Below are 12,526 nucleotides of genomic sequence, written 5' to 3'. Positions count from 1 at the left end.
GCCCCCGAAGGGTTCACAGTCGCCTCAGACACCGAGCGAGGGATGACCAGGGGTACGTTCGATACATAACCAAGGCTCGGGCTGCGCTCCCGAGGTACCCTAGGACATTTCCGAGACCAGTGGGAAAGATCTTGTAACGGAATCCCATCGGAGGGAGGCATCGAGCCCTCGGACCCCGTCGCCAGGGGACCGGGTCCGGCAAATCACCCGCAGGTACTTTTGGGCGTGCCTCTGGGCCCCTAGCCGACCCCCAACGAACGGGGCACGGACGTCCACTCGGATTACCCGCTTGCAGCTCACCGGAGACACCATGTTCGGTGCCCATCGAGGGTAACATGGCGCACTCCCCCCCTCCTCCTTGCGGAAAGGCGACGAAGGGGCGTATGTAAAAAGCCGAGTCTGTCCCTGATCGTCCTCTCGCCCTGTGCAGAGGCTCGGGGGCTGCTCTCGCAAAAACCGGCTCCGGCCAAATCGTTGACAGCGTCAACATACCAGCCCGAGAGCTTGGGCCCCGACCGTGCACCCGGGCTACGGCCAGTTCGCATGAGGGAACGACCAGACCAGCCAAAGTATTAAGACCTCGAAGGAGTGTAACCACTCCTCCGAGGCCTCGGGGGCTACACCCGGCGGGTGCGCTCGCGCGCACCCACCGGAACGAAATGCAACCGAGAAAGGCTGGTCCCCTTGCAAAAAAGTGCGACAAAAGCCTCCAAGCGAGTGCTAACACTCCCTTCGAGGCTCGGGGGCTACTGTCGGGGACCATAATTAGGGGTACCCTCAAGACGCCTAATTCTCAGCTGGTAACCCCCATCAGCATAAAGCTGCAAAGGCCTGATGGGCATGATTAAGTCAGGGATCAGTCCACACGAGTGACTCGATCACGCTTCACCCGAGCCTAGCCTCGGCCGAAGGCAGCCGACCTCGAGAGACTTCCGTCTCGCCCGAGGCCCCCTTTTTATGGCGGACACATCACCGGCTCGCCCAAGGCCTTGGCTTCGCTCAGAAGCAACCTTGACTAAATCACCACACCGACTGACCAAATTGCAGGGGCATTTAACGCACAGGAGGCCTGACACCTCTATCCTGACACGCGCCTCCGGCAGAGCCGAGGTGACCGCCGTCACTCCACCGCTCCACTGGCCAGTCTGACAGAAGGACAGCGCCGCCTGCGCCACTCCGACTGCAGCGCCACTCGACAGAGTAAGTCTGACAGGCAGTCAGGCCTCGACAAAGGCGCCACGGCGAACTCCGCTCCGCCCGACCCCAGGGCTCGGACTCGGGCTAAGACCCGGAAGACGGCGAACTCCGCTCCGCCCGACCCCAGGGCTCGGACTCGGGCTAAGACCCGGAAGACGGCGAACTCCGCTCCGCCCGACCCCAGGGCTCGGACTCGGGCTAAGACCCGGAAGACGGCGAACTCCGCTCCGCCCGACCCCAGGGCTCGGACTCGGGCTAAGACCCGGAAGACGGCGAACTCCGCTCCGCCCGACCCCAGGGCTCGGACTCGGGCTAAGACCCGGAAGACGGCGAACTCCGCTCCGCCCGACCCCAGGGCTCGGACTCGGGCTAAGACCCGGAAGACGACGAAACTCCGCCTCGCCCGACCCTAGGGCTCGGACTTCGCCCTGGCCTCGGCCGAACGACTTCCGCCTCGACCGACCCCTTGGCTCGGGCTCGGCCACGGCAACAGAAGGCAGACTCAACCTCGGCTTCGGAGGAAACCCCACGTCGCCCTGCCTAGGGCACAGACCACCACGTCAACAGGAGGCGCCATCATCATCCCACCCCGAATCGACTCGGGTCACGGAGAACAAGACCGGCGTCTCATCCGGCCAGCTCCGCCAGAGAGGCAATGATGGCGCTCCACAAGCTCTATGACGACGGCGGCCCCTAGCTCTCTTACGGAAGCAGGACAACGTCAGCAGGGACTCGACCGCTCCAACAGCTGTCCCTCCATCAGGCTCCGCCGCACCTCCAACAGCCACGACATCACGCCAGCAGGGTGCCCAGATCTCTCCGGCTGCCACATTGGCATGTACCTAGGGCGCTAGCTCTCCCTCCGCTAGACACGTAGCACTCTGCTACATCCCATTGTACACCTGGATCCTCTCCTTACGACTATAAAAGGAAGGACCAGGGCCTTCTCAGAGGAGGTTGGCCGCGCGGGACCGAGGACGGGACAGGCGCTCTCTTGGGGCCGCTCGCTTCCCTCACCCGCGTGGACGCTTGTAACCCCCCTACTGCAAGCGCACCTGACCTGGGCGCGGGACGAACACGAAGGCCGCGGGACTTCCACCTCTCTCACGCTCGGCTCCGGCCGCCTCGCCTCTCCCCCCTTCGCGCTCGCCCACGCGCTCGACCCATCTGGGCTGGGGCACGCAGCACACTCACTCGTCGGCTTAGGGACCCCCCTGTCTCGAAACGCCGACACTTACCGCATTTGAAGCATGATCGCTTTCCCTTGGTCTTAGTCTTGCTTGGCTGTCCCTTGCGACCCTTTAGCGCCATCTTGAATCTTTTGATGATGAGGGCCATCTCTTCATCATTAAGACCGGCCGCCTCAATTTGCGCCACCTTGCTGGGTAGCGCCTCCTTGCTCCTTGTTGCCTTGAGAGCAATGGGTTGAGGCTCATGGATTGGGCCATTCAACGCGTCGTCCACGTACCTTGCCTCTTTGATCATCATTCGCCTGCTTACAAATTTTCCAAGAATTTCTTCGGGCGACATCTTGATGTACCTAGGATTTTCACGAATATTGTTTACCAAGTGAGGATCAAGAACGGTAAATGACCTTAGCATTAGGCGGACGACGTCGTGATCCGTCCATCGCGTGCTTCTGTAGCTCCTTATTTTGTTTATAAGGATCTTGAGCCGGTTGTATGTTTGTGTTGGCTCCTCGCCCCTTATCATCGCGAATCGTCCGAGCTCGCCCTCCACCAACTCCATCTTGGTGAGTAAGGTGACATCATTCCCCTCATGAGAGATCTTGAGGGTGTCCCAAATCTGCTTGGCATTGTCCAAGCCGCTCACCTTGTGATACTCGTCCCTGCACAAAGAGGCTAGCAACACAGTAGTAGCTTGTGCATTTTTATGGATCTGTTCATTAATAAACGAAGGGCTATCTGAGCTATCAAATTTCATTCCACTTTCCACAATCTCCCAAATGCTTGGATGGAGAGAAAATAGGTGAGTACGCATTTTGTGACTCCAAAATCCATAGTCCTCTCCATCAAAGTGAGGAGGCTTGCCAAGTGGAATGGGGAGCAAATGAGCATTTGAGCTATGCAGAATGCGCGAATAATCAAAAGAAAAGTTTGAGTTAACCGTCTTTTGTTTATCATAGTCGTTGTCGTCGTTGTCCTTTTGGGAAGAGGAAGATTCGTCGCTGTCGTCGTAGTAGACGATCTCCTTGATGCGCCTTGTCTTCTTCTTCTTCCCTTCCTTCCGTCTATGGCCCGAGCCGGTGTCGGTAGGCTTGTCATCTTTGGGCTCGTTGACGAAGGACTCCTCCTTATCGTTGATCACGATTCCCTTCCCCTTAGGATCCATCTCTTCGGGCGGTTAGTCCCTTTCTTGAAGAGAACGGCTCCGATACCAATTGAGAGCACCTAGAGGGGGGGGGGGTGAATAGGTGATCCTGTGAAAACTTAAACTTATCGCCACAAAAACTTGTTAAGTGTTAGCACAATAATCGCCAAGTGGCTAGAGAGGAGTCTCAACAAAACACAATACCACAAGAAATCAAACACAGAGATGACACAGTGGTTTATCCCGTGGTTCGGCCAAGACCAACGCTTGCCTACTCCACGTTGTGGCGTCCCAACGGACGAGGGTTGCAATCAACCCCTCTCAAGCGGTCCAAAGACCCACTTGAATACCACGGTGTTTTGCTTGCTTTTTCTCAATCCCGTTTGCGAGGAATCTCCACAACTTGGAGCCTCTCGCCCTTACACTTAAGATTCACAAAGAAATACGGAGTAAGGGAGAAACTAGCAACGCACACAAGACTCAAAATCAGAGCAACAGCACGCACACAAGTCGCAACAAGAGCTCGCAACACAACTCAATGAGTCCACAACTCAACAAGAGCTCTAGATGCTATCACAATGAACCAAATGCGTGGAATCGATGTCTTGGTTCTTAGGAATGTTGTAGGAATGCTTGATATTCTCCTCCATGCGCCTAGGGGTCCCTTTTATAGCCCCAAGACAGCTAGGAGCCGTTGAGAGCAATTCTGGAAGGCTGATCTTGCCTTCTGTCATCGGGCGCACCGGACAGTCCGGTGCACACCGGACACTGTCCGGTGCCCGATCTCCTTCCTTAAACAGCACAGTCGACCGTTGCAGATCTGGGAGCCGTTGGCGCACCGGACATGTCCGGTGCACACCGGACAGTCCGGTGCCCCCTTCCGACCGTTGGCTCGGCCACGTGTCGCGCACGGATTCCGCGGCCGACCGTTGGCTCACCGGACAGTCCGGTGAATTTTAGCCGTACACCGTCGGCAAATACCCGAGAGCGGCCACTTCGCTCGAGGCAACCTGGCGCACCGGACACTGTCCGGTGCACCACCGGACAGTCCGGTGCTCCAGACCGAACAGCCTTTTGGCTGTACACAGCCAACTTTTCTCTGACTCGATTTCTCCTGTTTCAAGCACTTAGACACAATACATTAGTCTTCAAAACAATGTACTAAGGCTTAGAAACATACCTTTACTCTTGATTTGCACTTTGTCCATCCATGGGTATAGATTCACATTTAAGCACCTGTGTTGGCACTCAATCACCAAAATACTTAGAAATGGCCCAAGGGCACATTTCCCTTTCAGGCTCTCAGCCATTTCAAGCGTGGATGGCACCGCCACCGACGGGGTGGGTGCCACCACCTCAGGGGTGGCCAGTACAACAGTATTCGTGGATGCATGCACAGCCTCCTCATCACCATGGATCACAAGTGACGTTCCATGTTTAGTTTTATGCAAATGGTGACCAAACATAGCAATGTATAGGTATAGGGATAGCAAAACACAACCTTATTTGAATGATTGATGAATTGCAGGGTTCAGCGTCACATGCTCAGGGATCGGAGGGTGCTGTCAACGTCCAAGACTTCTTCGTCCATGGTTCTGGAGGCAGTGGCCAAAACTCCCACAGCCCGCAGGAGTGAGTAGTGAGTTTGTTTAAATGTGTATTGATTGTGAATGTTTGAAACTATGGATGTGTATGGCCAAAACTCCCACGAAAACTATGTATGGACTATGTACTTATGGACTATTTATGTACTATGGAAGGTTGTGAATGTGTTTTGTGAATTGTGTCTTTTGCTGTCAATTGAAAGGTGCACAAAATTCTGTTTGGGGGGGGGGTATCATGAATTTTCGTCGGCCACCACCGGGACCGACGAAAATACGGCCATTTTCGTTGGCCACCACCGGGACCGACGGAAATACGGCCCAGCTATTTTCATCGGCCACCACCGGGCCGACGAAAATCAGGCTCCTATTTTCGTCGACCACTGAGACTGACGAAAATAGTCAGCCGACCAACTATTTTCGTCGGCTTTGGGGAAGCCGACGAAAATAAATCATTTTCGTCGGTACTGACGTAAATAGTTGCCTATTTTCGTCGAACTTATTTTCGGCGGTGCCGACGAAAATAGTGTATTTTTGTCGGTTTACGCTTATTTTCGTGGGTTTTTGGCCCACGAAAATTTAGGTGTTTCCTGTAGTGGGGGCTCGGCTGCTGGCACTGCTGGGCCGAGCGAGGTGGGCCGCCAGGTCAAGCAGGCTGGCGAGGTGGGCCGCGGGCGAGGCTGCGGCGCGCTAGGCCGGGGAGCAGGCCGGGGCGCGGGGGTGGCCAGGTGGGCCGTTGGCGCTGAGTGTGAGATGGGCTGCGGGAGGGAGAAGGAGGGGGATGGGTTGGGCGGCTAAGGCCAAAGGAGGGGGAAGGGATGGCTGAGGAAGGTTTTTCTTTTATTTATTTTTCCTTCCTTTTGTTCCTTTTTGAAAACATGATTTAGTTTTGAATTCAAATTCAAACATGCTTCCTAAGTTCGAATAAATGCACCATCACAAAGGAAAAACATGCCTCGACATGCTATGCAACAATCAAGGATCCCCTTTCTAGGGTTTTATTTCACTAGGCCTAAACATATATAAAACAAAATAACTCTTCGCTATTTAGGAAAAAGAAAAGAAAAGAAAAGCAAGGAAAAGAGAGGGTAACACCTAAATTTTGTGGATATTAGAAAAGAAATTTTATACCCCAAATTTAGGGTGTTATAGTTATATCATGAATTGTGAACTTGTGGTCTTTGTGATCTTTTGTCAACTTTGTTGTATTGTGAAGTTTGATATGTTTACCGATCGTATTTTAGATTTCGACCGTTACCAGTGTATTTTCCGCACCGAACTTTCGTTTTCGATGTTTTTGAAATACCAATATTGTTTCTGTTTTCGGAGTTACCGTTTTCGATTTTGTTTCCGATAAAAAATATGAAAACGGTAATGGTTTTAGTGTTTACCGACTGTTTTCATCCCTACCTACGCATGAAGGAAGGTGACATAAGGCTCGTGATGGAAGACGAAGCTGCACCACACACGACCCCAAACCACACCGCAAGTCTACTCTATGGGATCTATAAAGTACCACTACGTCGGCATTAGACTCGCTATAGGGATCCACATACTGGACGGATGAAGTGATACACCATACCGGGAGTATGGCTGCGCACGGTCCTACCAGAGACGTCAGAAGACTACGCCACCTAGGGGCAGCAGGCCGAGCTCCCTCTAGAAGAATATAAGTCCCCCTTGTAAGATCCTACCCTTGAGCTATAAAAGGGCAAGGCTTCCCCCTTATTTCCACACACACACCTGTTGTAACACAGTACTCAAGAAATACTACGATCAGTACTACACTAGACTAGGGCGCAACCTAAACCATTATAACTATTTGTCTTAGACCCCCTCTTCTCGAATCCATGCGATTCACCATTCAAAGTGAGTCCACGCTATCATCCTCACCGAACAACCAATTAATCTATGTATAATTTCATACATTATATATATGAAACACAAATATATGTATGGAGATCCGGTAATTGTATAGAATACAAATAAATTTTGTTTTAAAATGATATGAATTGAATAAGGAAAGAAAATATTAAAAAATGAAAACCATAAAAGAAAAAGAAAACAGCAAGAAGGACCCAACACTAACTTGGACTAAAGGTAAGAATAATTGGCGCCACAGAAGAACTATTAGTTTATTTGTATTGAAAAATTGCATCTTATGCTGTATTTTGAATTATTCATCTATATATGTTTAAAAACGTAGAATGGCTTTAAACAACTACACTTTTCCTAGATAGATCCGCCCCCAGTGAAGATGTTAATTGTTCAGTGAGTTAGGGCAGTAGTGGTATTGCTGCCTAGCAAAGCAGCCTTCTTCTTGAACTCCTTCCACTCGTCTAAGACTTGAGTGAGCTTCTCCTGCTTGGACTTGAGCCCGACGAGGCAGTTCGCATGCACCGTGCATACCTTGTTAAAATCCTTGCGTAGCTGACAGAAGCCGGTGAAGTACGCCGTGTCCACGAACTGCACCCGTATGCCGTGCTGCGCCGGCAGCTTGTCCTTCACCTGCTGGAACACATACTGCTCGTGCGTGTACCGGTAGGACAGCCGCGCCTTGTACCAGCTCTCGTAGAAGGCCACCATCCTGGGGCTCGCCTTCACGTACATGAACCCGGTGTTGGCCAGCTTGTCGAGGTCGTAGGGGTTGTCGCCGTAGTACTTGTCGCACGACATGGCCAGGTCGGCGCCGATGGGGATGCGCAGCAGCGGGTTCCGCAGCCAGATGATGTCCATGTCGGTGAAGACGAAGCTGTAGCCGAGGTTGAGGACCCGGGCCTGGGACAGGAACTTGCGCCACACGATCTCGAGGTAGCCCTTGGCCATGTACGATTGCTGTGCGGCGTAGTCGACGCCGCCGGCTTCGAGGTGGTAGCAGAGCGGGTGCACGAGCTGGCACTGTTCGTACGCCTTGGCGCCGTCGGCGACGATGACCAAGTGCTTGAGAAGGGGCTCCGTCCCCACGCCCAGGCGGAAGCTCTGGAGCAAGAGGTCCTGGAGTGAGCCCGGAGCCGTCCACGCTTGGCTCGCGAAGGTTAGTATGACGGTCTTGTCAAGGTCGGCCATGGACGCTCGCCTCAGCAGCGCCTCCAGCTTGTCGTCACCTGGAGCTGGAGCAGGGGCCTGTTTATTAAGAGAAAATAGAAGAAGGTGACTGATTAAACCAGTGAATATGCAATATATGAAACCAGAACCAGTGCAGGGTGACCAATTGGAGATCAACGCGCGTATGGTAACATAGGATCGGAATCATTTTTGGAGTGAAATCTGTGCACATACGATGCCAGGTTTCTTGGTGCTGGGAGTGGGATCAGCGTTTGTTCCGTTAGTAGTACTCCTACCCAAGATGATGAGGCCTTGCTGTGCGGGCAAGAGGCCACGGGGGCATGGAACATGCAGCAGGAGCAGGCCGAAGCAGGCCGCCGCGGCAGCTACTCCGAACAAGAAACCCAAGAAATCCCTCATGGTGTTCTTCTTCATCTCTCCAACGACAAGACCGAGCTGCTCGTAGAATGCCTACACGCGCGGTATCACGCTAGCTGCGTCGTGGGTGAAATATAGTGCCATGCATCCTAGCACAGCGGCACACTCGCTCATCTTATGGTCGTTGCTCACGCCAAGATTACTGATCAAGCTATCGAAAAGTTCTGAATCGGTGCCTTGAAAAATAAGTTTCTCATGTTGACTTAGTCGAGCAACTTAGAGAGTCAGCAAGCAACTTTATTAGTAGAGCAACTCACGCAGCAAGTCAGAATTAGATGGCAGTTGGCTGTCGGTACTCTCCTTGCGTGCTTGTCCCTTTTTACCCATGCATCACTCACTAATATACAAATATACTATAGTCAGGTGTCCGTGTGTTATTACGGTTTTTATATATCACATAGATAAATTTGGTTTATATGTGATAGTTGTTCAAATATGTTTCAAATCTTTACCATGATTTATGCTTTGTTTTAACTGATCATTGTGTTCGATCTCAACGAACCTGCATAAATGCTATTTATTTATCGAGTGATGTCGGTGTATGGACCCTGGGTCCTTAACCAACCAGTAAATGTGCCACGTGGCTGGCTCTAGATGGTGTGCGAGATGACACAAACGATTATCCTGATTCGGGCTACTCAAGGCCCTACTTCCAGCAGAGAGAATGAGACTTATATTACTCGCATCATGGTGCCTTTAGTAGGGGTTTACAAGCACAACAGGAGAGGGGAAGTCCCTAAGTCCCTAGAGATGATTGAGGCAAGTGTCGATATCTAAGACAGAGTGGGAAAGCGAGAGTTCATCTACCTCTCTCCCCCCTTTTCTCGTGGAGGGACCACTATCCTATTTATACACCAAGGGGAGTGTCCGCAGTGAAACTGAGTCTTGTATTCGAAGGGGAGATGCCCTGGCGCCTGACGTGACAGCGAATTATGCAGTAGATTCGTGTCTGTTGACTTCCCGTAAAGAACCGAGTCCGAGGGGTTGTTCGTATGCCCGAGCCCCTTAGGGAGAGGTCGCCCATGCTGTAGTGGTTGGAAAACAGCGTCGGGGTATGGGCCAAAGGCTACTTACGGGGCACGTCATCGTTCTGGCGCGTGATGACCTCGAGATTCCCTACAGCGCTCATGAAGATCAGGGTCCCTGCTTGGTTGATGCAGAAGTCTTCTTGAGACGCTAGTCGAACCGTCTCTCGGCGTGCGCTACAGTCGGGCGGAGTGGTTGTCTACGGGATTCGCGGCGCAGTTGGTTGCCGAGGCTGAGCTCGGGCGAGGCGGTGAACTTGCCCGAGGGCTGAGCCTAGGGTCGGGCGAGGCGGAGCGGTTGTGCCGGAAGGCTCGTCGGCTTGGCCTGTCGTGTTAGGCGTCCCATCAGAGGGCGTTAGGCGACATGTGTGCACTATGATGTAGGCGTAATCATATCGCTACGTCGGACGTGATTGCTATCTTGTTTGCCACTGTGCTCTGCTGCCACAATGCGGGTTGGCGCATGCATTAAATGTGCCTGTCCCCTGCCTGTTTTCGAGTGCCCTTGTCCCATTCGCTTGAGGCCGGCTCAGGCGAAATGGACTAGACAGAGGGGGCTTCGGGTGAGGCGGAGCGAGTGGTGTCGACCTCGGGTGAGGTGGGGCCCTGCTCGAGGTGGGAGACCTTTGGGGGACATCTTGGTTTTGTTATTGGTGGCTCTGCTATCACCCTTCATGAGTTTGGTCCTTATCTCTCTGAGTGCGTTTGTTAGGGGGATAATCAGGGTGTCCCTTATTACCGCCCCGATAGTAGCTCCCGAGCCTTCCAAGGAAGTACTTTTGGTACTTGTTTGGAGGCTCTACCACTAGCTCGCAAGTGTGCTGCTTTTTTGAGAGATGGACGTGTTTGTTTTCCAAAGGGTGCGCGTGAGCGCACCCGTCGGGTGTAGCCCCCAAGGCCCCGAAGGAGTGGTTGACTCCTTTGGGGGCTTTTGTTATTTGATAGGTCCCGTTTGATCTTTAGTCAGACCAGGGGAACCTTTCTGCGTAATTTGCGAGGGCAGCCCCCAGCCCTTACGCAGAGCAATATGTCGATTGAGGGATGTCTCGACTTTTGGTTCATACGCCCCTTCGTTGCCTCTCTATGAGGAGGAAGAGGGGGAACACGTCATGCTACCCTCGATGGGCGACGAGCATGACGTTTCCATTGAGATGCTACCGGGTGATCCGAGCGGGGGTCCGAGATCCTTTCGATTGGAGTCAGCTTGAGGTCCAGAGACACGCCTAAAGGTATCCGCGGGTGATTCGCCTGGTCCCAGACCCGTTCGGGGGGTCCGAGGGCTCAATGCCTCCCTATGATGGGATACCATCACGAATCGCTTCCGGGGTTCTCAGATATGTCTTAAGATACCTCAGGTCGCAACCCGAGCTGGGGCCATGTATGTGCGTACCTATAGTCATCCCTGACTCTGTGCTCTGGGGCGGTTTTGGAGCCCTTTCGAGGGGCCATCCTTCGAACCCCTGATCAGTATTGGGCTCGGAGCCCTGAAGTCCTGAGGCGGTTCTTCTGAACCCTATTGAGGGCAAAACCTTCGAACCTCTAGACAGTATCTTTCTCGCCTTTTTTCCTCCTGAAGCGGCAGACTGAGGTAGAATACGACTTTTTCTGATCCGCTGCTCATTTTTCGAGAGTTTCTCAAGGCAGACGACACTTCTTTCCAGTTTGGTTTTCGAGAGGACAAAAGGCTAGGTAGTCAATGGGAGAGGGCATACCTTTCGAGGCAGGATGCGGAATGGCGCTCGACGTGTTTTACCTCGGTGGGGACACGGTCATTTAATGCGACGGGACATCCTGCCAACCAACCGACCATTCGCGGCACACGTGCGCGCGGGATTGAAAACAGCCGCCGTACAACCGTTTTCGAGTCACACATTTGGTGGCTTCGTCCGTCCTATAAAGCTGACTGAGAGGGATGGCTTCAGGCCATTATCTTTGCAATCTTAATCCTTTTCCTTCAAACATCGTTTCCATCCTCTTCCTAAGGAGATTCGTCTTCTTCTCGCCCCTTCATTCATTTCGATGGCGGAAAAGATCACTGTCCTTCCTCCCTGCGACCTGTGGCCTGTGTCCTCTGTCACCGATGGGGACCTCGAGGAGTTGGTTGACGCTAGCCTGCTCCGTCATCGAACCACCGGCCCGTAACCCGAGTGGATCGCGTCGCACGACGAGCAGGTGCTGAATACGCCCGCGGGCTATATAGTTAGCTTCACCTCGTTCCATGAATGGGGTTTCGGGGTTCTGGTGAGCCGCTTCATGCGGGCCTTGCTGCACTACTACAGGGTGGAGCTGCACAACTTCAACCCCAACTCCATCGTGCAGGCGGACATCTTCTCCACTGTCTACAAGGGGTTCCTAGGGAATGAGCCCCACTGGGACTTGTGGCTCCACCTCTTCCGCGCGGAGCCCTTCTCTCTCCCCAGCGAGGTGAGGAAGGTGTGCCACACCATCCGCGCCGGAGGCTGCACACTCTAGCTGCGCTCGGACCGGGCGGCACTAAACATCCCTGCCACCTGATAGTCGCCTAGAGGGGGGGTGAATAGGGCGAAACTGAAATTTACAAATATAACACAACTACAAGCCGGGTTAGCGTTAGAAATATAATCGAGTCCGAGAGAGGGCGTGAAAACAAATCGCAAGCAAATAATGAAGTGAGACACGTGGATTTGTTTTACCGAGGTTCGGTTCTCTCAAACCTACTCCTCGTTGAGGAGGCCACAAAGGCCGGGTCTCTTTCAACCCTTCCCTCTCTCAAACGGTCCCTCGGACCGAGTGAGCTTTCTCTTCTCAAATCAACCGGGAGCAACACCTCCCCGCAAGGACCACCACACAATTGGTGTCTCTTGCCTTGGTTACAAGTGAGTATTGAACACAAGAAAGAATGAAAGAGAG

The 12,526-nt window shown here is 53.0% G+C and overlaps 1 protein-coding gene across 2 annotated transcripts; it reads right to left on the bottom strand.

Moving 5' to 3' along the window:
* Positions 1-7,081: 7,081 nt before the first annotated feature.
* LOC100283407 (regulatory protein) lies at positions 7,082-8,698 on the bottom strand. Of its 2 annotated transcripts, NM_001412526.1 has the most exons (2): positions 8,409-8,698; positions 7,082-8,252 (listed from the first exon to the last, which is right to left on the bottom strand). In NM_001412526.1, the coding sequence occupies exons 1-2, from the start codon at positions 8,607-8,609 to the stop codon at positions 7,398-7,400; spliced, it is 1,056 nt and encodes a 351-aa protein (NP_001399455.1). In that variant the 5' UTR covers positions 8,610-8,698; the 3' UTR covers positions 7,082-7,397. The 2 variants fall into 2 exon arrangements, with proteins under 2 accessions (NP_001399455.1, NP_001149780.1); NM_001156308.2 differs by having other exon boundaries at positions 7,243-8,658.
* Between the last annotated feature and the right edge of the window lie 3,828 nt (positions 8,699-12,526).

Source organism: Zea mays, chromosome 4 (assembly GCF_902167145.1).
Source record: "Zea mays cultivar B73 chromosome 4, Zm-B73-REFERENCE-NAM-5.0, whole genome shotgun sequence".
In the NCBI taxonomy this organism is placed as follows: Eukaryota; Viridiplantae; Streptophyta; class Magnoliopsida; order Poales; family Poaceae; genus Zea; species Zea mays.
Note: the sequence above shows the minus strand (reverse complement) of the source record. Positions and strands in the feature narration are given on the sequence as shown.